Source organism: Periplaneta americana, chromosome 10, assembly GCF_040183065.1.
Source record: "Periplaneta americana isolate PAMFEO1 chromosome 10, P.americana_PAMFEO1_priV1, whole genome shotgun sequence".
Classification (NCBI taxonomy): Eukaryota; Metazoa; Arthropoda; class Insecta; order Blattodea; family Blattidae; genus Periplaneta; species Periplaneta americana.
The window spans coordinates 46,594,987-46,621,242 of record NC_091126.1 but is presented as its reverse complement, the minus strand read 5'-3'; the positions used below and the strand labels follow the sequence as shown (position 1 = coordinate 46,621,242).

The 26,256-nt window shown below is 36.6% G+C and overlaps 1 protein-coding gene across 2 annotated transcripts in view; it reads left to right on the top strand.

Annotated features, from left to right (window-relative positions):
* LOC138707647 (uncharacterized) overlaps positions 1 to 15,122 on the top strand; it is a 43,323-nt gene extending 28,201 nt beyond the window's left edge. Inside the window, exons 11-12 of one of the 2 annotated variants that reach the window (XM_069837341.1) lie at positions 3,109 to 3,249; positions 13,238 to 15,122. In XM_069837341.1, coding sequence (XP_069693442.1) covers positions 3,109 to 3,249; positions 13,238 to 13,305 — 209 coding nt within the window. In that variant the 3' untranslated portion in view covers positions 13,306 to 15,122. The remainder of the gene's footprint in view (positions 1 to 3,108; positions 3,250 to 13,237) is intronic. The other variant, XM_069837342.1, reaches the window with a different exon arrangement.
* Positions 15,123 to 26,256: the final 11,134 nt, after the last annotated feature.

Sequence of the window (26,256 nt, the reverse complement as noted above, 5' to 3'; positions counted from 1 at the left end):
AAGTTACGAAAACCAATGTGACCCAATTAGATTTAAGACATGCTGAAATACTTCCAATAAATAGACCTCTTCTCTTAGCTAATAGAAAAGAGGCTTCCTTGCGATGGTGCCTTTTTTTCCTGCAGATTACCGTCAATTCTATGTGGACAATCTTTATTCAAACAATAAGTGTTCCAACTCCTTTTTGTAAAATTGAAATTATTTTAAGTTTTTATTTGTGTATGATTATTTGGTTTTACATTAAAATCTTTCCAAAGACATTTGTAACAGATGGTAACTCATAAGCACTTAGAACTCGCAGAAAATATAAATGACACTTAGAACGTTTTTGCTATTATATTTCATTATTTAATTTCGATGAAGTAATTAATAATTATTTTGTCTTTTGCATTAATTGTATGACACAGTGTAGCAGATAATAGTTTTTTCCAGACAAAAATATACTTATAAAACTTTCAATCCAGAAATGTTTTATGTCTGTCATATAAAATTTTGTTTGACATTTCCACCCTTCAATTACTTGGTCTCCAAATTCTTCAGACCTGACACTACCCGATTTCTTTGTTTGATATTTTGTAAAGAAGGTGTCTGTGCACAGCAATTCAAGATTATCAGTGATCTCAAACAAAAATTCTCTCAGCTTTCGAAAAATTATCTGAGATATAAGCTCACACATGTTAGGGATTATAGTCTCATGATAATTCTATTGTGTACAAAATCGTGAGCACGTTGAAGTCTAACGTGGTCAAAACTTCCATCCTTCTGGAATGTATTTACTGAAAAATAAATAATAATCATTCTTATGTTAGTGTGTTTTTATTTTATATCTTCCAAAATGGACCATCCTGTAGATTAATTTCAGTTCTTCTATCTGCTCATATGGCGTAGTAAACTTGCAATAGAATTAAAAGCTTTATTATTAATTGTGAATATTAGTGCAGAAGTACAAATTTATATTGCCACAAATGCTGCATCATTTCAGAAGACATTTTAATTAGCCTATACTGGAATTATTTAAGTAGATTAATTATGATACAGTACATTTGTTTAAAAATAAAATCTATATTTACCAGTTTTCAGCAATTAATAGTTCATTTCAAAATGTCACTATTGGTACTCAACTAAGTTAATAAGTTGTATCATATGAAAAAATGTTACTTTATGTGAGGGTCAAATGTATAAGAATTCAAAGAAGGAATCGCGATAAAATTATGAAAGTTTTGAAAAAGTAAATGCCTGTTGAGGAAAATTTGTGTTTAGTCCTCGTGGGCAAAATGATGGAGTCTTGAAAATTGAATTCGGATTACCTAATTATTTTGACTGGATTCATAAGGCGCCATCACTATCGAAATTATTTACTAACAACTGGGGGGAAGTGGGATAATAAAATTATTTGAAATATTAGCAAGGTTCCTCCTAAAAAAAATAGGCATTTCTTAGAAAATACATGCAATACTAATTTAGGATAAAAAGTTAATCTTATGAAAAACATCAGCAGTTTCTCCTTTAGGATATTTAAATAAGGAAAATAAATTTAGGTTGTAATCAGTGGCATCACCTTCTTTCTGCAGTTTAACAAATCATATAGGTATGTTACATCTGTCATATTTCAGAAAGCTGCATTACATGTGGTAGTGTTGATATGTAGTGATGAACTTTCCTGCTTAACCTCATGAAAGAAACAGAACATTATTAAATATCCACCTATTGAAGATATCTTTTAAGATATTAGTGAGAGACAGATATATATATATATATATATATATATATATATATATATATTCACAAGAAAATTCTTTTTTTAATATAACAGTCACCAGTACACAGGACTTAATCAGAAGATTGTTGGGGTTTGAGAGTTGCTCAATTTCTCATAACTGCAGTATGGAAGAGAACACTATACATGAGACGAAAGAGTAAGTCTGTGAGTATCTACAGAATACATTAAAAGTGCTGAATGTGAGCATCTTCTTGTCACATTCTTCTGGGCATATTTGGTGTGATGTACTCAACAGCTGCAACAATCCCTTATCTCAATTCAGGTATGTTGGAAGCTAACTGTGGTATGCATACCTGATCGTATCTGTTCACTTTGCAACTGAACAAAATGACTAAGGAAGTAATCCATCATTGCTTGTCACATTTCAGTGCTGAAGTTGGTGCATGTCACATGGTTGCAGACGGTATGACTGCATTTGCAGTTGCTTTCATAGCATCTTCCAATCTCTCATCTGCCGTATTCCCAGTTCACGAGTAGCACATTGCACAGATGTTCTGGTACTCTCAAATCTCTCATCTGACACATGGAGACATTCCCGACTCTTTCCTTTATGGAGCACCCCATCATCTGGAACTTACGTCCCTTCTGAATGCTGTGTTTGAATGAGTGATTGCTTCCAGATTGTCGCGTGAAGGCTTGCTGAATAGAAACTACTGAACTGTGCTTCACGAGCTGCAGGAAGCACATACATGATACAAAGTCACATGTAGATTACATCTCTCTATGGTCACTTGCATAGCCATTCCGACTGCTTGAAATACCTGTGGTTTTCTGGGTATGTCTTTGTTACACTATAACACTTTACATTAATAGCAGCTAATATAACTCTATTTTGATAGACTTATTCAGCTTATATGCCTGAAAATAAACATCAAATAAAACCAAGTAGTTCTAGGCTCAGATTGAGTACCAATTGCTTTATTATTCTTGTTAGCTGATGTTGCTAACAGATAAGAGAAGATTTCGCCAGTGAAAACCAATTGCATTAATTCCCCTTTATTTGAATGAGAAGAGCGTGGATTTTCCACATTGGAGACTGATTCAATTCACATTAAGTTCAAATGTTATGTGTGATGGATGAAGATGGTGTTGGGGTACTCCCAGTTTCCCTGTCATTCCAGTATTTCTTCATTCTTGATGCAATGATGCGCCTTAAATGTTGCACACCATAGACATGTCTAAGATTGCAAAGTGTTCTACAACTTCAGTGCATGACTACGGTACTAGAGGAGGGCAGTTGGGTCGATGATAATACCAGATTATCTTCGGAAAAAAAGTAATCAGTAATTTTAGTGTGGATATTGAAAACTGTCTTTTATTTGTTGCAGGAGAGCAGCAGACGAATTCTAAATTCACCAGAGCAATAGAAAGTCTTCATATCCGAAAGCCAATATCTCACTTGCAAAGTGCTGGAACATCGTCATCATCGTCATCTTCTTCATCATTCTCTTCATCTCCTTTGACAAATGGTGAGATTAATCAAGTCATAGTCTCCCAAAACTTTAGATGCAAATGATTGCATTAACTTTCAGTAATAATCAGTACATTTCTACACATTGTCTTGACAATGATGTCTCTTGGTATTATGGTTTATTACTAAATCTAACATATGCTTAGGTCAGCTCTGACAGCTCCTGTAAAGGTACAGGAGAGAAGCTTCCAGAAATTGACTTCCTACCTTGTTACTGAGTTTTGTTCATGTGACTGACAACCTTTACCCCTCTACTCCTCTGCATTGTCGCAATGCTATAGAACATATCAATGTGCATTATCTACCTCATTGAGAGTACACAAAGCAATCCTGTAGTGCTTTCTTTTCCGTTAATTTGGTAATTGTACAGTTGTATGGACTCCAATAAGGCAACACAAAAGCTCAAGTATTGGAGAGATGCTGCCCACTTGCTAGCAATGATCTCACCCACCTTTCCTTGGGAATGCAGTTTCTTATTAGCAGTAGTAAGCTATGCTCAGCGACATATTACATTATTCTGCTTAGTCATAGACATTTTCAACATAACTTAAAAGCAACCATACATATCTACGCTGCACAACAATGCTAAGTTGGCCTAGGTAACAATCTATGCTCTCTATCTATACAGAACTAAAAAATTCTGCACTGCCTACGCTACCCTATCTAATCTAAGTTACCTACCAAAGCTACTTGACTTTTCAAGGGCAGAACCCAGGACGGCTCCTTACACTTAAGCTTGCTTTGACCCATTTTTTGCCATGCATATATATATGCGATGATTGTCCAACTCCGACAGGTGGCCTGGGTGGCATTCGTGAATGCGATGCTGACAGGTGGGTCATTCTGCCTTGGTCCTGACACAGCCAACACCCATCCTAAGGAGAGTATCTGATAAGTCCTAGAGCCCACAGACCATATCCCTTTTTGTATCAGCATTGGAAACCAATACTACATCCAAAAATTCACGCCAGCCAATTTTAACTATTGCAGATAGGTGAAATGAGGAGAGATGGAAAGAGTTGATGGAATAATAGAGGGTAATAGGAGTGCTCCGAGAAAACTTCTAATTCTGCTTTGTCCACCACAAAGAATATCACGACTGGGCCAGGCATTGGACCCAGGCTGCCTGTATGAAAGACCAGCATGCTGGTCTTGAGACACAAATATAGCAGTACCAAAGTTACGATATCAACCTATGCTACTCTACCTATTCTCTGGTACTAAGCTACCCACTCTTACATAAATAAATCTACACAACAGTAAACTAAAGAAACCTAAACAAACTAAATCTAACCTATATCTTCCAAACCCAAAACTACTAATGTGGATCGTCACCAACACTACTCTAGTTTTTATTCATGTACCAGTCAGTACTCGTATGTTCATTCTCCTATTGCAATGGTATCTGTCCAGAGAATAATAAATATATTATTATTTAGTGTCTGAATGAGATGAAGGCGATAATGCCGGTGAAATGAGTCTGAGGTCCAACACTGAAAGTTACCCAGCATTTGCTCATATTGGGTTGAGGGAAACCCCCAGAAAAAACCTCAATCAGGGAACTTGCCCTGGCCGGGAATCGAACCCGGGCCACCTGGTATTGCAGCTAGATGCGCTAACCATTACTCCACAGGTGTGGACTAATATATATATATATATATATATATATATATATATATATATATACATACATACATACACATACACACACGTACGTATGTAAATGCTGTTCACATTTTTGGAGAAGATCTGAGCAAGGAATGTGAGTTTTTCCCCCACTCTTATAACCTACCCCTGACACGGAACTGACTGACCATTGTTTGTTCCAATAACACCATCCCCATCCACCTACTCCTTCAAACACGTTGAGTTACTAGCTTACCCTCTCCTCTTATCCTGCAAGGACCATACTCCTCTCACAGAGATCCTCTCGTGAAATTTGGACAGTATATAAGAGAATGTGGTTTCTTCAGAAACCTTGTGTATGCACAGCTTAGTACGGCCATATTGAAGTCTATACAGTGAGATAGTTAATACTTTTTTCTTAAGACTAATTTTAATTATAATATTCATATACTTATTGTAGCTTAATTTGTATAAGCTGAATTGTTGGAGTATAGCACTGTACTTACAAGGGAACCTTCTATCATGGTGAATTGAAAAGGCAGTAATGCCGTATATTTTTGGAAAGAGGAGGCAAAAGTAAGTCAGCAGGTGAAATTTTTCCACCTGAGCTCCAAAGGGACAAAAGTTATGGGACTTTAAATTTAACATGAGGAGTCTGTGGGAAGTGACACAATCTGCACACTTAAAGGTTAAATGAAGTTGTTTTTTAAGTCACTGCATTGCAAACGAGAATTTGTAGCTATTGTGCATTTTAAATAATACTGCGTATTATCGCTAGGAGGCGATCACCTACTTTTATTACGGAAAGGTAAGTCTTTCTCGAGCTAATTCTAGTGTTACAGCTACTCTTACGTTTCATTTGTGCCATATACGAAATGGATCCGAAAGTTGTGGTTCAGATGCTGGTGCACAAGCTTGGCACCAGTGATGCTAAAACGTCAGTCGTATTCATCCTGATGTTTCATCGGTTGAAGAATGAGATAAAGGACGAACAGGAGGCTGTGGAAACGTACACATCGCTCTTATTGATGAAACAACAGATTTGGACGTGGAAGATGGGCAGCAAGTTTATGGTGACATAGAAGACGAACTAATGACAAGACGCAAAAAGGTGGCCAGAAAGTGGAGGACGCTGAAGAGACGGAGACGGAGACGTCATCGCACATCAGCACGTCTTCTTACGTCCCTCTCCTAAAAGAATTAAAACGTAGTCGATGACGATTACGAGCAGAAATCGACTACACGAACGATACAGTCAGCAGAAAGAGAGGATCCTTCACTTCTGTAAAAAAAATCGATTCCTTCTCATCACATGGAAGATGCTTTACGATTATGATGCAAAAATGAAGAAGAACAAGAAGAAGAAGAAACCTGGAATGGCTGACATTAATGCCATGGTTCTGCAATATTTCAAAGAAATGTCAAATATGAACGCTGTCATTCATGACAGAACTATCAGGCTTTGGGGCATACAGGTGAAGGCTCAAATTGATCCTGATAACCATCTTAACTTCAGAGCTTCTGACTCTTGGGTATGGAGATTCAAGGAGTGGAATCGTACCGTTTCTCGTTCTGTGGCGCATAAAGTGAGTAGAAACTTCGCATCAGAGACACAGAGCTGAAGCAGAAATCAGACAGCTTCGTGTCGAAGATCAAGCAGTTTTTCATCGATCGTGGCTTCACTTCTCGCTAGATCCTCAACACTGTTCAAAGTCGATTTGAAAAAAGATATTCACTCTGGACGAACCCTGCTTTTCAAAGGAGGGAAGAAATTTTATGCCACAGTAGGATCAGAGGCTGCCACGATGCATTCCTACATGATTATACCAGTCATTTCCATGGATGGACAAATCTCCTCCCCAATGTATCTTCTGTCAGCCGATTCACAGAATTTTTCCCTAAAAATAAACCTGCTGACCCATATAACATCAAATCATATGCTTCTGATTCATTGAGTATGCGGAAGGCAGATGTGATGGATATGCTTTCACAAGTATTTTCGCCCAAATTTTCTTCATTGTATTTATTTATTATTTTGCTAATAATTATTACATAACATATAATATATGCAGAAAAAACTTTAGCTCGCCCCTGAAAGAGGAGAACTCGTGCTCAGGGGCAGTATGAAGATCGATATCCATAATGTTTGCAATTAAGATGCACAACAGCTGAATATCTCGTTTGCAATGCAGTGACTTCGAAAACAACTTTATTTTAACCTTTAAGTATGCACATTGAGTCACTCCCCACAGACTCTCATGTTAAATTTGAAGTCCCATAACGTTTGTCCCTATGGAGCTCAGGTGGAAAAATTTCACCTGCTGACTTACTTTTGCTTCCTCTTTCCAAAAATATACGGCATTACCGCCTTTTCAATTCACCATGATAGAAGGTTCCCTTGTTAGTGTAAAGCTTCAATTTGTTTACAGCATGTATAGCTGAAAACCATCAGTGACCAGATCATTATTGTGGTTCCTGTCAGTTACAATAAATTAGCAAGACTGTTCTACTTACAATAATATTGTCTTTACAGATTGCTAGTTTTTATAATAATTGATTCTGATTCATGCAAAGCAATTTCATGAGGATTACCATCTCAAACCACACAATTAAAGAGGATCATATTTTAGGAAAGCCATAAAGAATGCCATTTCAAACATTCTGAATTTAACAATTTTTCCAAGGTGAAATGCCGTCAGAAAAAAGTTTATGAAGTGAAGGTGCTGCAAATATTAATTCATATCCTGTCACTCCATGTGGAAGCTGTGAATGTTTGCCATCAGACACGATTTGATGCCATCAACCCTGCAAATGCACCCATGTACAGTAAATAAGAATGGCATTGTTGTTCAATATATGGATTTAAAGTATGATACGATATGGAACAATGTAATTATGTAATTACTAATAAACAATTTTACAGAAATTCACTTGGCTTGGCCATAATTCATGGACTGTATTGTCACTTTGTAAGGTTTCAATTTTAAAAGTTCTGTAGCTTTACGGGCACGAATTTTTTAAACACCTGTTTGCTGTGAAATATGATCTAGAGGTTTCTTTGGCAAACGTTTTAATATTGCTCTAATTTCATCGAGTTTTTCTTCAGTTAGAACACTTCGTTTTCACTCACAAGTTCTACTGTTTGATGATCCCACTTCTCTCATTCATAGAACAAGTTGTCTTACTGTTTCTTTATTTGAAACTGGAATGTGAGAGAATTTAAAAAAACTGCCTGCACACTTATCTGCACAACTGTTTTCACATAAGTGTCATACATAAAAATCCTGTGTGCTAGTTTGAACTTGTGGGGTGGCATATTAATGAAACCATACACTTGAAAATTAACAGAGTTACCTACTTAATCACAATGCAAGCTGGGAATCCACTGACCTGTATGTATACAGAAAAGTCTCGTTAATACCTATAAAAATTTTAACTCTCTGACTCAATTAGAAATTTGTAAAAAAACCATTCACGAAAATCGGGTGTTCCTAGCCATTATATATAGAAATCATATAACCATTCAGTTCACCAAATTCTAACATCTCTCCATGAGGGGTGACTGGATAGCTAGTTGATATGGGGCAAAGAAAACAACTCAGAATGAACTTTTGTTCCGTATCTTGAGGGAATGAAAAGCATGGAGTTTTTGAGTCCTGAATTGTAGTGGCAGCTGTCGCTCATTTTGTATGTACTCTTCTTGCATAACATGATAGCGAGTTTTCTCGTCAAAATTTTTTCAGAACTACTTGATTTGACTCAGAGAATACATAGAAACTACTAAAATTGAGTGGAAAGCAATAATTTTCATTCTATCTAGTTAGTGCTTATGACTTAAAGTATGTATTCTTGGGTAGACTTCAGTGGACTTCGATGGATTTGAGTCTCTCCCTTTTTGATGTTTTAATTTCAGTTAATGTCGGAAATCGCAGTTCACACACATTACGTAGTTAGTTGAAAATGGCAATAACATATTAACTGCCATCTCAGAGATAGCCGGGTATTCACTCCTTATTGACAATAAAAATGTTTCCAAAGGCACTTCGAGAAGTTTTAATTTCAGTGTTGTCTGATTTTTAAATCTGCCAGTTACTCTTATACTAGTATATTATTCAGAAGGTGTTTTGAATCCACAATGAATGAATGAACTCAATCGAAATCTTGAGCACTCTCTCCAAAATAATTCTTTAACTTCTGCTGCAAGATTACTAAATGTTCTTTAATTAAGTCCATCAACACTTTTATTACTGTCAGCAAGGGGCCATACAGTTGGGAACATTTCAAACGATCCATTTTCAATAATCTGTAGTAGGAGTGTAGTGTGCTCTGATCCCATTTCTTGACATGAAACGGAAAAAGCCATGTGTTTAGGGGCTGCAATTTGATGAAGTTCACGACTTTTAGTACTTCATCCATCACAATTTTCAGAGGAGATGGCAATGACTTAGCAACAATGGCTTCACAGTGAGACAATGGTCACTCCATAAGTTAGGATTAACTTCACATACTTTAGCCACAAATCCATTCACTCGGTCTGTCATAGAAGCAGCCCCATCTGTACAAACACTAATGCAATCCTCCCGTGTTAATTCATTATGGACCACATATTCATTAGTTGTACGAAATATTTCTTCACCGGTTGCTCGCTTGCACAGTTCTTAGCAAAAAAAAAAATAATAATAATAAATAAATTACTTGCAATTACATTCCCATCAATGTACGAATGTAGGAAAGAAGCTGTGCATGACCACTAGGGTGTATAAAAAAAAAACTTTTCTTGAAAAATGAAGGTGGCTAGTGCGGAAAAGTTGCTATTTGTGGCAGAAAGAACGTAGAAAAAAAGAAAATTGTAATTCGACAATATCCTGTGTCTCCGCATCAGCGCTAAAGTTTTGCGAGCTTAATGCCCTACGTCTGTTAAAATTTTGGTTCCTAGTGCAACTCTTCGCCTATTTCTTTAAATTTACACTCAAAACTAACCCAGGGCTCACTACAAGGAGGTGGTTGCACTTCCAGCCCCATCCCTCCACCCACCCTTAGTAGTATACTCCGGTGTCAAATGTTGATTTACGCTGCATACTCAGACTTCGTTTCGAAGCATGGCATTTCTCAGCTATGCACACTACATTATGTGAAGGATTACCATAGCTCACATATAAGCGGAGAATCCTATAAGCAGTTGTAAGTAATCGAGATTGAACAACTGGCCCTGGTTTCTTTCTTTCAAGCTTTATCGGACGATGGCCAGAATGAATGGCTTGGTAGGTCCCCAGAAGATACTCCTGGTCAGTTGGCCTACTGAGATCGGAGTTCCATTCCACGTTAATTTTGTTGATCTAGAGTATTTCAATGACTTTCAAATTCGCCATAATTTTGTCTCACAATGGAGGAACTCTTCTCTGATATGTCCAGAACGTGTTTCTGGACCTGTAGTGATACCAGCAATATGTTTCATGAGATAGCGGATTCGAAGTTCATTTGCATTGAGAAGACAAATTGTTCGTTGGAGTGGCCTACAGACTTCCTTTCCGATGCACATCATCGATCCATTCTTTCTTCCTGTATTTGTAGGGGCTCTATCAGAACCAAGTGCTGCTAGGGGCGATACACTAATTTACTTGCCTTTAAAAATTGAAGCACGGCTCTTCCAATCTGATGTCCATGTCCAGAGGAAGGGGAGACATGTCGAATATACTTTGAATGTGGTTCTTCTAATAAAGTTATAATTATGCCCCTCTTCTTTTTCTCAGCGATATAATCGGTTGTCCTTTTTCTCCTGTGTTAGTGCCTTGTCCTTTCGACCATCAAAATATACTGTTCGAACGAATTTATTATTGTTTCTTCTTTCTGAATTTTACCTACAATCTTCAATTCTCTCGTCACCATCTATTATAAGACCCTTATTCCTAGTAGATATTATTCTCGTGCTTGTAGCATAGCTGTCGCAATTAGAGCCACATTTTTCCTCGAGGTGCCTATCTGAAGGCTGCTGAAGATAATTTTGGTAGAGGCAAGCAAGCCTGAGCAGCAGAAGGCTTCGATTCGAAGTCAGAATCCTCACTGCTTCACTGCTGTTCCTAGTGGTGCGAAGGCGAAGACTCAGAGCTTGTAACTGATGTGTATTTTTCTCTTCCTGGAATTCAAGTCGCACTTTCTCAGATCGATGGTGAGTGGGCCTCTTTGCTTTTCTCTCTTCACTCTTAAATATTGACTTCGTCGTCACAATGTCGATATTATCAATAATAATATTTCGTTAATTTTTCTGATCCATTTGAAAGGATACTCCTAGCAATGGAACTTTCCTACTTAACTCACATTCACAGAAACTTTCCGGGTCCGGGCACTTACAAGTGCATATATCAAACAATTTTCGACCTTTATTAATAAAAACCTACTTAGGCACCTTGAGGTTAGCCCACTTCGTTAGTGCGATTTCAGAATATTCTGAAATTTACTATGATACAATTTCATCTTTTCCACTACTCTACGATTGCTGATGGTAGAAAGGCTTGCTGTTTTTCAAACCTCGATAAGTTTGTCGGCAGTAACATGAGCGATGTCTATTACTGAAAGTAGTTTTTCACCTAGTTCGTTTGTCTTTAACTTTCTGATCCAAAAAAAAATGTGTTATCACATCTTTATAGGTTGCAAGTTGCAACTCTCTTATAGGTCCTGGTATATCAAACAAAGGACTCAGCAGTACAGCGAGTACGGAATTATTTTTTCCACTCATGACAACACGATGCATAAGAACTATTGCATGTACTACTAAACCACTGATATGATACACGATTTCACAGGAACAACAGCGATACAAACCTGGCCAGCATAGCCTACCAAATACGACTGATGGGCAGATGCTCCTCTGACTGCCAGCATCCCTCTCTTCTTTCAATCCACAAGAAGATACTGGTGGCAGATACTTCTCTTCTAGTACTATCTTTGCTAACTTTTAAAAGATATGGTTGACGGGGGGGGGGGGGGGGTAGCTGTATAAGTATGCAGACTGTCGTTATAATAATTTTTATAAGAATGTGTTATAAATTCGAATCTTCAATATTAATGCAGAGACACAAGATATTTTATTAAATTTAATTTTCTTTTTCCTGCAGTCTTTCTGCCACAAGTCGCAACTTTTCCGCACTAGCCACCTTCATTTTTCAAAAAAAAAAAAAAATTTTTTTGATACACCCTAATGACCACTTATATCGGTGGACTCGTCGATCTGAAGTGAGAACTTTTGACTACATTTTATTTTCTCCTTCATAATGTCTTCGATGTTACTGGATATGTCACTAACTCAGTGGCTGATTGTGTCAGCAGAGAGAGGAATTTTTAAAATTTCATCAGCACCTTTGGATCCAGGATTATTTTCACCATTTCTTTACAGGCATGCATTAACAACGTTTCAGCTATTGTATGTATTTTTTTTTGGCCTTTTCAATAATTTCAGCTACCTTATAATAATGAATAAACAAGTACTATCTTACTTAAAATCGACAATTATTTTCCAGTGTTTTTAAAATTCCATTTACGGAAGGTCAGTCGTTATCTTGTGAAACCAAATGCATTCGTGCGCCATAATTCATAGTAAGAACCTTATGGTGGGAGTAAGTGAGCTACCTAGCTTGCAAGTCGAAGTGTTAACTAGGGAGGGAAGATTCTCAATTCACTTTTTCCATCTCACATGCCGGTAGTTTTCATGAGATACGGAATAGCATATATGCAAAAATATATTTATGAAAACAATTTTATTTTAGTTCTAATTAATTGTAATTGATTTTATTAATTTCTTAAAATAACAAGTAAAAGTTCGCGACACACCTTTCACCTTGTGAAGACTCACTGTTTGTGGAACACTAGGGTAGATGCTAAAGGGCATCCTTGTTTCATCTCCCTATTTCACTTCCTTCAGATATTTCTTCTCCTATCCTAACTTTGACTCGTTTGATATATAGGTTACTGAACAACCTCCTGTCTTTCCAGTCCACACTTATTTTCTTCAGGATGTCCATCAGTTTGTTCCAATCCACTCTGTCAAACACCTTTTCTAAATCCACAAATACTATTTACACTTATTTATTCTTCTCTAGGTATCTTTTGCCGATTGTCCGACTTATTGAATAAAAGGAAAAAGGAAGTCTTACCAAGTTCACCTTTAGAGATACTGCAGATGATGCAGTCATATCATCTGAAAAGACTTGGTGCGACATGTTTCCCCCCCCCCCCACACCCCCTTTTTGCTCACTTCCTACATTCTTGGTGGTATTTTCAAACATGCAGTGTTGACATTGTGTAAATTGTTCTACATGCAGAGAGCACTGATGCAAAACTCACTGAGTGTTGTACTTTTGTTCCAGGTTTTACAAGCCAACAATTGCCATCACAGCCAGCTGCTTCTGTGTTTAAGAAACAGCATTATTTCTGATGCCAGCTTTAAACTGTGCTTGCATTTGTAAATAACTTCCCATGATCTCTGAGGGAAGAATAGACTGCTTTTCAGTATGAATTCTAAACTCTCAATTATCCATTTACGAATTCCGAAGTCAATACAAGCAGTATTAATTTTAAAACTCTGATTCTATATTTTGAGAACAAAACTTTCCATTATTATTTTAGAATTAGAAGTTTGAAATCGCTGAAGGTGTAGTTCAACATTATCTCTAAAGGACACTGCATGCAGCCGGTACTTAAGTTCACGTAATGTAAGACGCAAATAGCTTAAAATTTGTGACACGGCTTCTTGAAGAAAGTCTATGGCCACAATGGTTGAGATCTGATGATCTGTTCGTGTTGTGTATTGAATTCCGTCCATCTTTACCACGTTAAAAATGTTCTTTGGAGGGTAAGAAGGAAATAGTTTCTGAGAAAAGCTTAGCTAAAGAAGACATAAATAAATTTAATATATTTGAGAAGTTTATATATGTGGAAGCACTACCACGAGCTAAACATAAACATTGGTCAATTGACAACTGATGTGTACACAGTAATGAGTTCGAGTGCTTCCCATTGTCAGTTGTGATGCCATATGTAGATCTGGCATTTTGTCAAACACATAGTAGGGGATTTCCACTATGTTTGCATGTCTGACAAAGTTTATAATGGACAGAAGGGAATACTGTGAAAGGAGTATAAGAAATTATCGCATTTTCTGTCCAGTGAAGATTTTTAAATCTCAATGTTCACATGATTTGGTATATGGGAAAAGCAAGAAATAATTCAGAGTATATAGGAAAGAATATTACGTTTGTATCTCAATTCAAATACCCAGAGGGAATTGCAGCTAAATAGTAGTGTCAACGAAGTGACCACAATCTCGTATTTATCCAATTTTTATGTTGAATGTGAACTGGATATATTAGGATATGCCATCTGGCATTTTACTTCCATATTTCAACATCTGAGCAGAAGTAATATATAGTGACGCACAGTGATCAATTTACTTGTGAACATGGACTGGAATCTTTCAAAATGGACTGAACTACTTCTGCAGTTTTACACTCTCTATCTTGATGTTTTATCCATACAGAGTATGGCTGACTTACCATAACTAAACATTGCATGGAATATGTTCCCTTTTTAACTTTATCTTAAGTGACTTTAATTGATTTCTTTTAAGACGCTTTATCAACTGCAATGGTTATTTAGTGTGAATGAAATGAATTGATAATGCCAGCAAAATGAGTCCAGAGCCAAAAGTTGCCCAGCATTTGCTTTTAATGGGTTGAGGGAAAACCCCAGATGAACCTCAACCAGATAACTTGTCCCAACCCAAAATTTGAACCCGGGCTTGCTCATTTCACAGTGAGACATCCTAATCATTATTCCACAGCAGTGGACATTCTTAGGCGATCAAATTGTAATTTTTAGTTACTGTGATTTATGTTTGATAAAATATAATATAAATACATGAGTATTATATAATGGTATTCCTTCAAAATAAGCTGCAGACATTTCTAGTGGAAATATGGAAATATATCCAAGAAGTATTCTGCATAAAGCAGACAGTACCGGGATTGAAGTTTAATGAGAATGGAACCAACAGAAATTTCATTATTTTATATAATTCCAAGTGGCCAGGTAGGGTGGCTACGCAGTCCAAGACATGTTCCACTTAGGCAGCATGGTTTGAAGGTTCGTGGGTTCGAATCCTGCCTTGGGCATGAATGGATGGTCCTTAGTTAATGTTTTGTCCTGTGTGTGTTTCTTCAGAGGCCAGGCTCAAATATGTGTCGTGTCAGTTTCACACGCGCGCGCGCGCGCGTGTGTGTGTGTTTTTTTTTTTTCTATAGAATCGTCCTCTCCCTTACAAACATTGATATGGAAGTTCTAAAACAAAACAAGCTTAAATGAGAGTGGGGAAAAAAGAGTAATCATTCTAAGTGATCACCTATGATCGAAAACGCAGTAAAAATTTACATTTATGATATTATCTTTAGCAGTGAGTCTTTGTCTAATTCATCATACATAATACCTGGAATAAACTTCTAGGGATCCTGAAGAAAGTCTGTGTGGGTTTGAAAGAGAGGATGCTATTCTTTTTAACTTGGTTATTTAATGACGCTCTATTACAACTACTAAGTTATTTAGTGGTGATAAGATGGTACTTGGCGAGATGAGGTCGAGGATTCGCCATAGATTACCTGACATTTGCCCTACAGTTGGAAAAAAGATCGGGAGGCAAGCTATGCCAGTGGCTAGGAAGCTATTGAATAATCTTCATATAAAATGAGTCGGTCAGAATAGAATAGGGATAGGTGTACAAGTATGCCCCTTATTACGTACCCTGTTCAACATCTACTTGGAGGGATCCTGAAGAAAGTCTGTGTGGTTTTGAAAGAGAGGATGCTATTTTTTTTTAACTTGGTTATTTAATGACGCTGTATCACATCAACTACTAGGTTATTTAGTGGTGATAAGATAGTACTTGGCGAGATGAGGTCGAGGATTCACCATAGATTACCTGAAATTTGCCCTACAGTTGGAAAACGATCGGGAGGCAAGCTATGCCAGTGGCTAGGAGGCTATTGAATAATCTTCATATAAAATGAGTCAGTCAGAAATAGAATAGGGATAGGTGTACAAGTATGCCCCTTATTACGTACCCTGTTCAACATCTACTTGGAGGGATCCTGAAGAAAGTCTGTGTGGGTTTGAAAAAGAGGATGCTATTCTTTTTAACTTGGTTATTTAATGACGCTCTATTACAACTACTAAGTTATTTAGTGGTGATAAGATGGTACTTGGTGAGATGAGGTCGAGGATTCGCCATAGATTACCTGACATTTGCCCTACAGTTGGAAAAAAGATCGGGAGGCAAGCTATGCCAGTGGCTAAGAGGCTATTGAATAATCTTCATATAAAATGAGTCAGTCAGAAGTAGAATAGGGATAGGTGTACAAGTATGCCCCTTATTACGTACCCTGTTCAACATCCTGAAGGATCCTGATCCTGAAGATCCTGAGGGATCCTGAAGAAAGTCTGTGTGGGTTTGAAAGAGAGGATGCTATTCTTTTTAACTTGGTTATTTAATGACGCTCTATTACAACTACTAAGTTATTTAGTGGTGATAAGATGGTACTTGGCGAGATGAGGTCGAGGATTCGCCATAGATTACCTGACATTTGCCCTACAGTTGGAAAAAAGATCGGGAGGCAAGCTATGCCAGTGGCTAGGAAGCTATTGAATAATCTTCATATAAAATGAGTTGGTCAGAAGTAGAATAGGGATAGGTGTACAAGTATCCTGTTCAACATCTACTTGGAGGGATCCTGAAGAAAGTCTGTGTGGGTTTGAAAGAGAGGATGCTATTTTTTTTAACTTGGTTATTTAATGACGCTGTATCACATCAACTACTAGGTTATTTAGTGGTGATAAGATAGTACTTGGTGAGATGAGGTCAAGGATTCGCCATAGATTACCTGAAATTTGCCCTACAGTTGGGAAAAAGCTCAGGAGGCAAGCTATGCCAGTGGCTAGGAAGCTATTGAATAATCTTCATATAAAATGAGTCGGTCAGAAGTAGAATAGGGATAGGTGTACAAGTATGCCCCTTATTACGTACCCTGTTCAACATCTACTTGGAGGGATCCTGAAGAAAGTCTGTGTGGGTTTGAAAGAGAGGATGCTATTCTTTTTAACTTGGTTATTTAATGACGCTCTATTACAACTACTAAGTTATTTAGTGGTGATAAGATGGTTCTTGGCGAGATGAGGTCGAGGATTCGCCATAGATTACCTGAAATTTGCCCTACAGTTGGAAAAAAGATCGGAAGGCAAGCTATGCCAGTGGCTAGGAGGCTATTGAATAATCTTCATATAAAATGAGTCGGTCAGAATAGAATAGGGATAGGTGTACAAGTATGCCCCTTATTACGTACCCTGTTCAACATCTACTTGGCGGATATAATGAAGATTTTTTCAGAACATGGGAGGGGTGATAGTAGAAAGAAGAAAAATAAAATGCGTAAAACTTGCTGCTGATATGGCATTGTTAGCAAAAGAGATCATACTAAGGGATATGCTACTGGAACTAAGTATGTGAGCAGTATGGGATGATAAATGTATACAAGACAGAAATAAAGAAGGTAAAGGTGCTAATTAGAAATGGGGCAGTAGAATAGCTTCAAATACTTTGGGTGTACTATAAGTAGTGACATGAGCTGCTGCAAGGAAGTGAAATGGATAGCAATGGCAAAGGAAGCTTTTAATAGACCTGAGGAAGAGACTAGTGAAGTGCTTTGTGTGGAGTGTGGCATTTTTGGAGCAGAGACATGGACGATAAAATGACTAGAAGAATTTGAAATGTGGATATGGAGAAAAATGGAGTGTGTGAAATAGACAGAATAAAAAAATTGAACTTAGCTAGAAAGAGTGGGTGAAGAAAGAATAATGCTGAAGTTGATCAGGAAGAGAAATTGCTGGGTCACTGGCTAAGAAGAAACTGCCTGGTGAAGGATGCACTGGAAGGAATGGTGAATGTGAAGAAAGTTGGCGGCAGAAGAAGATATCATGTTAAACAACATTAAGATATATGGGTTGTATGCAGAGACAAAAGGTGGAAAATAAGGAAGATTGGACAGAAAACTACGAAATGAAAATCATACCTAGGGCTCGTGTTACAGAATGCTTGCTGGTTCGAGTCCTCATGGGGATGGAAATTTCTTACATGAAATTTCAGCCACAGTATGGGACTGGTACCCACCCAGCATTGTGATGAATTTGGGGAACTACAATATGTAGAAAATTCTGGTTTCAGAAACCAGCTGTAATGACTGGGAGGATGATCATGCTGAGGCATGTGGATGTGAGACCAGCAGCTGGCTGTTCACACCACAGATTGGATTTAGATGTGAAATACTCTGCAATTTCCATTAGTGCATAGCAACAAACATGATATGTATTTTATATTTTGAATTTCTGCATCAGTGCCTCCTATTCTGGTATAAAATATCCTATTTTATTATATTTGCGCACGATGCCAGTATAAGAAAATGTAACTATACTTGTAGAATTCTGCAGCTGAAAGGTCTAAATGGGGAGAGGGGATGAAAAAAAAATGAAGTTAACAATATTTTATAAGAAGTCATTTCATAAGACTCGGAAATAATGGTAGAAGATTTGAATCTCTTTTTTTTTTAAAAAAATCCTATTTCATAATAGCCTGGATAGTTGAGAGTTTATTGAATTAACTTACAAAACTAATAGATTTGAGACAATGCTAATTTTTTTTATATTGTATACTATTTTATGGAAATAACAACATGTTTTTAAAACTAGTACTGTTAACATTTATTTTAACCCAAGTCATCTTTGCTTTGTACCAGCAGTGGAATTTGAGGTAACGGGTCTCTTACAACTTATCTTATTGTATGTGACAAGTTTAAAATCATTTACACAATTTAATCACTAAAAATGGTAAGATACATTTCAAATGAGAGCTCTATAGACAATCCAGTATCAGTTCTCTTAATTATTGTTCTGTTGGTCTGGTTGCTAATATAAATGCAGTGAGCATGTAAGTTGAGGCTTTTACATCTCCATAATTAGTTGTGATTCAAAAGTTCGGTCTATGCAGAAATGGCATAGATCAAACATCAATTCTCGACTACAATGGAAATGAACATAGGACATTTCCATACATGTGAAGATCAGGAGGAAACATCATCATTCTTAGTAATAGTATAAATATTATTTTGGAAATGTTTTACATGGAGCCCACAATATCACTTAAAACATTACAATTATATTTAAATGCTAAACCAATTGGCTTCCAAAGCCCCTTTAATATCTGTTCTAATGTGTAGTATAAAATTTTTCTAAATGACTAGGATAACTGAACTGCATTATTCTTCTGAAATGTGCAACAATTCATTAGTTTCTCAATTTTCAATTAGTTTGTTTGCCTACTGCCTGCAGGGTTAAAGGAATGCACAAATTACATATGCTAGGCAAAATGTAATGAAGTCTAAGACATACAGTACATATACTAAACATTCCAGCACAATTAATAAGGGTAAGCACTAATAAATCAGAGAATTTGCTGATTGTGTAAACTTGGTGTTTCCTTCTCACTAGAAGGTGGTCGAAATTTTGCATATTTATATTCACGTAATGGCAAGTCTACGTAATGTACACTGCTAGCATGAGAGCAAGAAAGAGAAGTGACTGAATACCTACAAATATATGTGGTCTAAGAGAAAACATTATTCAACTAAAGTTTAGAACGAAATTAGGCATTAGCGTAATGTGCTTTGCCCACACAGTTTCAAACTGTGGTACAGTCAAGTCTTCATCAAGTGAAACACAAGTCTCAAATGAAATAAGTTATGAAATTGATATATACGGTATAAAAGTTGATTCATCCATACTTAGTAAAATTATATTGCTCAATTCTATAAAATGAGAGGAAATTTATAGTTATTCTCGCCTACCTTCTGCTATATAGGCAGAACAACTTTGATAGATAAATATTTTAGACTTGTAAATTAATTGAATATTAACAGTTAACAGTAATTTATTTGAAGGACTAAACCATTTCAAGTTTATATTTTAATATATGTGACTCCACACTGAAGTTAACAGCCACATAACCATAATCAAGAATAAACCCCCACCTCAATTAAAGATCTATGTTCTGGTCTCTGCTTAATCCACGAAGGTCATCTTCAATCTATCATGAATGCAGTACACAAGAATATATTCACAAGAGGTGTAAACCCTGAATAATTTCACATCTTTATCATCATGCGAAGAGCTAGAACAATCAACAAATAGCTATGTACCCGCATTTAATATTACGAAAATTGTTTCCAAAATACAAGCCATTCTATGAAATTTGAAGTATTGCCTCATATTAATATAGTACTCTACTGCATATTCTGTACTGACAAATAGCGTACAATTAATTCAATTTCAATTTATATAAACATTTTGCTCAATGAAAGCTGTAACAGTTGCTAGGGTTATTTTTAAGGATATTATAACAACACTAAGGAACAAGATTTTTACCTTTGGGAAAATGACAGCTGTTTTGATATAGAATATATATTTCCACGCATTGAGTATGGGCACCCATTCTGGGATCTGTGGTGAAACAAAAATTGACAGAATTTCAAATGCTTACTGTAATAAGGATGAGCCACAGTCGAAAACTAATGTTATCAGTAGTTAGGCCGTGAGCCAATGTAACTTACGTGATTGTACTAAATGACGCTACCACCCCTCACTATGGACATGAGGTCGCAGGAGGTCGTATAAAATTATTTGCTCCAGGTGGCCTCTCTTGCCACTCATTTGATTTCTAATCTTAAGTTTAATAATATTAAAGTGATAATAGACATGTACAATCTTAGAAACAAATGATGGCGCACAGATATTTTCTAAGTCCCAGAAAGGAGCCTCATGACCAGAGGACAAGTGACCAGGTTCACAAGTGAAACACTATTTGAGGTAATAACATTCGTTGTTTCGTTGTATGTCATCCGTAGAACAAGTGGCAGGAAAAGAATTTAGTGTAAATAAGTAGTGTGATAAAGACTAAATGAAACAAAACGAAAGAGAAAAACAATTCCAAGGAATGCATGGCAGCAAGATGGAACATGCGACCAACTGCATGGGAAGCAGCAAATGCTCCCCACTACAAAGCATTTTCGCGTTCTTACATTTTCACAGCAAAATTGATTTATAACGTATAAATGACGTTTTGTACCTCCTGGGCTTTAAAATACAATCGTATGAGTGTAAAAAGCACAAAAGAAAAGACGTATAGCCGAAATAAATTAACATGGAAAGTATAGGAATTCCTACAGAACCTTGGGCGGGGGGGGGGAGAAACCAATATGTGTGAAAAATGCGTGAGAACTGTATAAAAGAAATTTTACTGTATATTGACGTTTTTCTGATGGCTTTAAAAATAAATGATAGACCTACTTGAATCAAGAGAGTGCTTACAGAATTTCTAAATGCTGATTTCCACAACAAACAATTGATATTGCTAGTGCAATGAAAATGTCAGAAGACAATGTTGTACTCTCTCGGTCCACTAAAAGAGCCATTCAAAATTTTAAAAATCTTGCTAATGCCCTAAGGTTCTTATAAACTTATTCATCCCAATAGTCATTGTTCTCAAAAGAGATTGCAACTTCACACCGTTTTATATTTTTATTCACTCTTTCACTTCCTTTATCTTTTTGTAGTTCGAAGTTTTGTTCTCAGTACCTATAAATAAAGCAGTTGATAAGCAAGCAATTGCTTACAATGAAGAATCAACAAAGAGATTCAAAGCTGCAGCTAAACTGGGGCTCCAAAATTAGTACCTTGTGCGTGAACACACAACCTCCTCCTGAAACTTTTGCAGCTCTTGGGTTGTGCAGCATGAAGAGTAGATTACTACATGCTACTTCTGACTAGTGTGTGAACACGACTTGCAAATTTTACAGCTAAGTAAAGAAGTTGCGCAGGAAGGGGAACAACATATAATGATGCCTTAAAGTTACAACATTTCATTGTATGCCATTCAGCGGGTGGCAGAGACCAGCAGTGATGACGAGGTATCATTGCGATGCAGATTGTTCAAGTAAGGACAGGCCTATTAATACTACTGCAGGTTAAATGCCAGAGTATTAGGAATAAACTTATTCCGTTTTGGAACTTAGTCGATGTTTATAATCCAAATGTAATAACTGGGATGGAATCATGGCTTAGGGAAGAATAAATGACTCGAAAATTTTTAGGTCGGATTATAGGGTCTTCAGAAAGGATAGAAGTGAGAGGGGAGGAGGAGATTTCATTTGTACTAAGATAGAAATAAGTAGCAATGTTCTGTGGATGCATGAGAAAGTTGAAATAATAAATGTTCAGGTAAGAAATGGGCGGGAAACTTCAGCTGTATTAGCATGTTACAGACCACCCAGTGAATTAAATAATTTAACTTTGCACAAACTTAATGAATTCCTTAGTACAGTATCAGAAGATCAAAACGTAGTAATTGCTGGGGATGTAAATCTTCCACAAATTAAATGGAAAGGGGTTTCAGGTACAAATTCAGATGCACAGACCCTTGTTAATGAATTGAACTGGCATAATGGTTTCACGCAGGTAGTAAATGGCCCGATGCGTGACAATGCTCTCTTAGATGTTTACCTACTAAGACCTGTCTCTCTCTTTGCCAACTCTTAAAGTCTTCATAAAATAAGTGGTCACAATAGCGTCTTATTAGAAATCTTCTGGGAAAACAAGTAAATCTGACGTCAAGTCGTGTCTGTCTGGAACTTCAACAAAACAGATTTCCATGAATTACAAACGTTTCTACGACAGAAGCATGATGATTTTCTAAGAACTGAAGGAAATATGCAGAATGTGTGGCATACATTTAAGAGTATAATTTTCGAGGCATTAGTAAAATATGTACCATGTAAAATAATGAAGAAAAATCCGGATCCAGAATATTACACTAATTACATTCGCTACCTAAAGAAAAAGGCAAGACCCACATTTAGTAAATGTAAGCGAAGCCATGAGCATTGGGGTAAATATGTCGAATTAATTAAGAAACTTGAATGTGAAGAAACGATAGCTCAGGAAAATTTTCTAAAAATTGTTTTAAAAGAAGATGAAAGTAACAACGGGTAGTTTTATAATTATGTATGCACAAGAAAAGGAAAAAAATGAAGGGGTAGTGCTTTTACAAAATCAAAATGGAGAAAGTATAACTGATGACAAAGAAAAAGCAGACTTATTAAATTTGTATTTCATTTCAATTTCCAATAATAATAATGCCGGTGGTAGGGGTGGTTGTGTCACAGCATGTGAATATGAAGCAAAATTGACTTTTACAATAACTTCCAAAGAGAAAATAACAAAATTAAAAAATCGGAAGTCTCAGGTACCAGATAGTATTGCAACAGAGATTCTTAAATTAGGTTCCGACGACATAATTAAATACTTAATGCGTATATTTCACGTTTCCATTAACAATGCAGCTATTCCATGTGACTGGAGATCAGCTATAGTAGTACCCGGTACCCATACATAAAGGTGGAAATAAAGTAATGTCAAACTACAGACTGATTAGCCTTACATCTGTCATATCGATGGCTGAGAACCAGACTATTCTAAGTCCAATTTCTTATAAGAAAGAAATTTATCTTTCATTGTGTTCCAGTTCTTGTCTGCATATATGAATCGAACAAAATTATAAATATTCCTCTCCATAAGGTTGCTATAAAACTATTCCAAATTGTTTCATGAAGCTTTGAATGTCAGGAGCTTAAAATAGCTTACCTGGGAGAGAGAGAGAGAAAAAAAAAAAAGACTTGGAACAGTCTGGTTCTGGGCCATCGATATGTAAAGTCATGGAGCATTTGATGTCGGATTATATTCGTCGTGTTCTAAGTTAGAAAGACTGGTTTTACAACCACTAGCATGGTTTTAGAGAAAGCTTCTCATGTGATAGTCAAATGATGTTGCTGGTTCAGGATCTAGCTGAAGAGATAGATAGAGGCAGAAGAATCGATGCAGTTGTAATAGATTTTTCGAAAGCATTTGATCTGGTGCCACATGACATATTAATAGATAAGTTAAGTAGGCTAGGAATAGATAAAGGAGTGGTGCTATGGATCCAAGAATTCTTAAAAGGTAGAACTCATAGACTTAGAGTAGATCACGAAATATCAGAAATTGGGAATGTAAGTTCAGGGGTGCTACAGGGTATTGTTCTGGGGCCATTACTCTTTATAATATACGTAAATGACTTATGCCAAAATATTACATCAAATATGAGGCTATTTGCAGACGACTGCATTGTCTACAGAAATATTGGAAATAGTTCAGATGTGAATGGTATTCAAACGGACTTGAATAAAATTTATAACTGAGTGTTAATGCACAGGGTGAAAATAAATTGTTCTAAAAGTAAATCTATAGCATTTTGTAAAATCCAAGAGGAAACTAGTTTAAACTACGAATTCAATGATGGTGTAATTCCGCAAGAACAATGTTGTAAATACCTAGGAGTGTATTTAAACTCCAAACTTTCTTGGGGAGAACAGGTTGATAATGTTATGGGTAAAGCATGGAGGACACTTCAATTTATTATGAGAATCTTGAAAAAGGTTAGCCCCAAATCGAGGGAAATAGCATATCTAACGTTAGTGCAACCGTTAATGGTATACGGAACTACATGTTGGGATCTCTATAAAATATATCAGATAAATTCCTTAAAAAGAATCCAGTATAGGGTAGCTAAATTTGTTAAAGGTAAAAAAAGAGACGGGAATATGATAAAAGAAATTAAATGGAATCACTGGAAAACAGACGTAGAAAAACTAGAGTAATATCATTGTACAGAGCACACCTATGTCAAAAAGCATGGGTAGACATAACGGCTTGGTTAGAGAAGCCAACATACTATGGTAGCAACAGTCATGAGTTTAAAAAAAAAAAAGAGATGTTACATTACTTAAGGTGACATGTATTTACTTAGTCTGACGAGTTATTCCCTTGGTTTGAATTGAAACTTATTTTAAAACAGTTGTAAGAGGGTCTTAGACTACAAATGGTCAGTTTAATGTAGTTCTGTTTATAAGTATGAATAAGGGTGTAATTGTCTTATTTGAACTGTTGTATCAGTGTAGCGTGATGAGTCAGTGAAGTTATGGCTTAAAATGGCAGTGAATAGTTTTGATCAGTGATAATTTATGGTGTGTTCTATAGTGTCAGTGAAATGTGTCATAGTGCCAGTGCAGTGAGTGAGATGAGAGGTTATCAGTATTGATGTGAAACTTATGTAGGGCCTATACATATATGGATTGTAATAGAAAATTAGGTTCACTTATTAATTAGGTTATTTTATGTAAAATTATTAATATAATTATTGTGTATTATTCTTATTGTGTGTAATTAAGTTACCAGTGCCACTGGGTGTTTGCCCACTTGCAGTGTAAATAAATACATACATTTATTAAATGTAATGTGATAGTATATTTATACATTATCTACTAAAAAGTAATTAGGCACTGTTTTTGCCCCTTCAGAATCTAGTGGTACCACCTCTTGTTGCTATAATAGTAGCCATCCTGTCAGGCATGGTCTCCACTAGTTTGTGTAGGATATCAACTGGAATGCGTCGCCATTCCTTTGCAACATGACACTCAGTTGGACAATGGAAGTTGGCCGCATCTCCTGAGATCTCAATTGCCGGTCCAATTTGTCTCAAAGGTGCTCAATGGGATTGAGATCAGGACTCTGTGCAGACCAGTCCAATCGGTGAACATTATTGTCTGCATACCACTGCATAGTAGCCGCCGAAACATGGGGCCAACTTCCATTGTCCAACTGAGTGCCATGTTGCAAGAGGAATGGCAACGCATTCCAGTGGATATCCTACACAAACTAAGGTGGTACCACGAGGTTCTAAAGGGGGCAAATTATGGTAGTGCCCAATTACTTTTTGGTAGATAGTTTATTTACATTTTTGTAAATATAATTTCATACTTGGTAGTGAAAAGGAAGCTTTTAATAGAAAAAGGAGCAGTGCTTTGTGTGGAGTGTGGCAGAAACATGGACATTACGACGAAGTGAAGAAAACGATTAGAAGTATTTGAAATGTTAAGAGTGAAGCATTTGAAATGGACAGAGAGAATAAGAAATAGAGTGGGTGAAGAAAGAATAATACTGAAACTGATCAAGAAGAAAAAAGAAATTGGATGGGTCCCTGGCCAAGAAACTGCCTACTAAAGGATGCATTGGAAGGAATGGTGAACGGAAATAATGTTGGGGTGGAAGAAGTTATCAGATGATAGAAGACACTAAGAGGAAGGCAGAAAATAGAGAAGATTGGAAATTGCTGGAGTTGCAGCAAAACACTTGCCATTGGGCA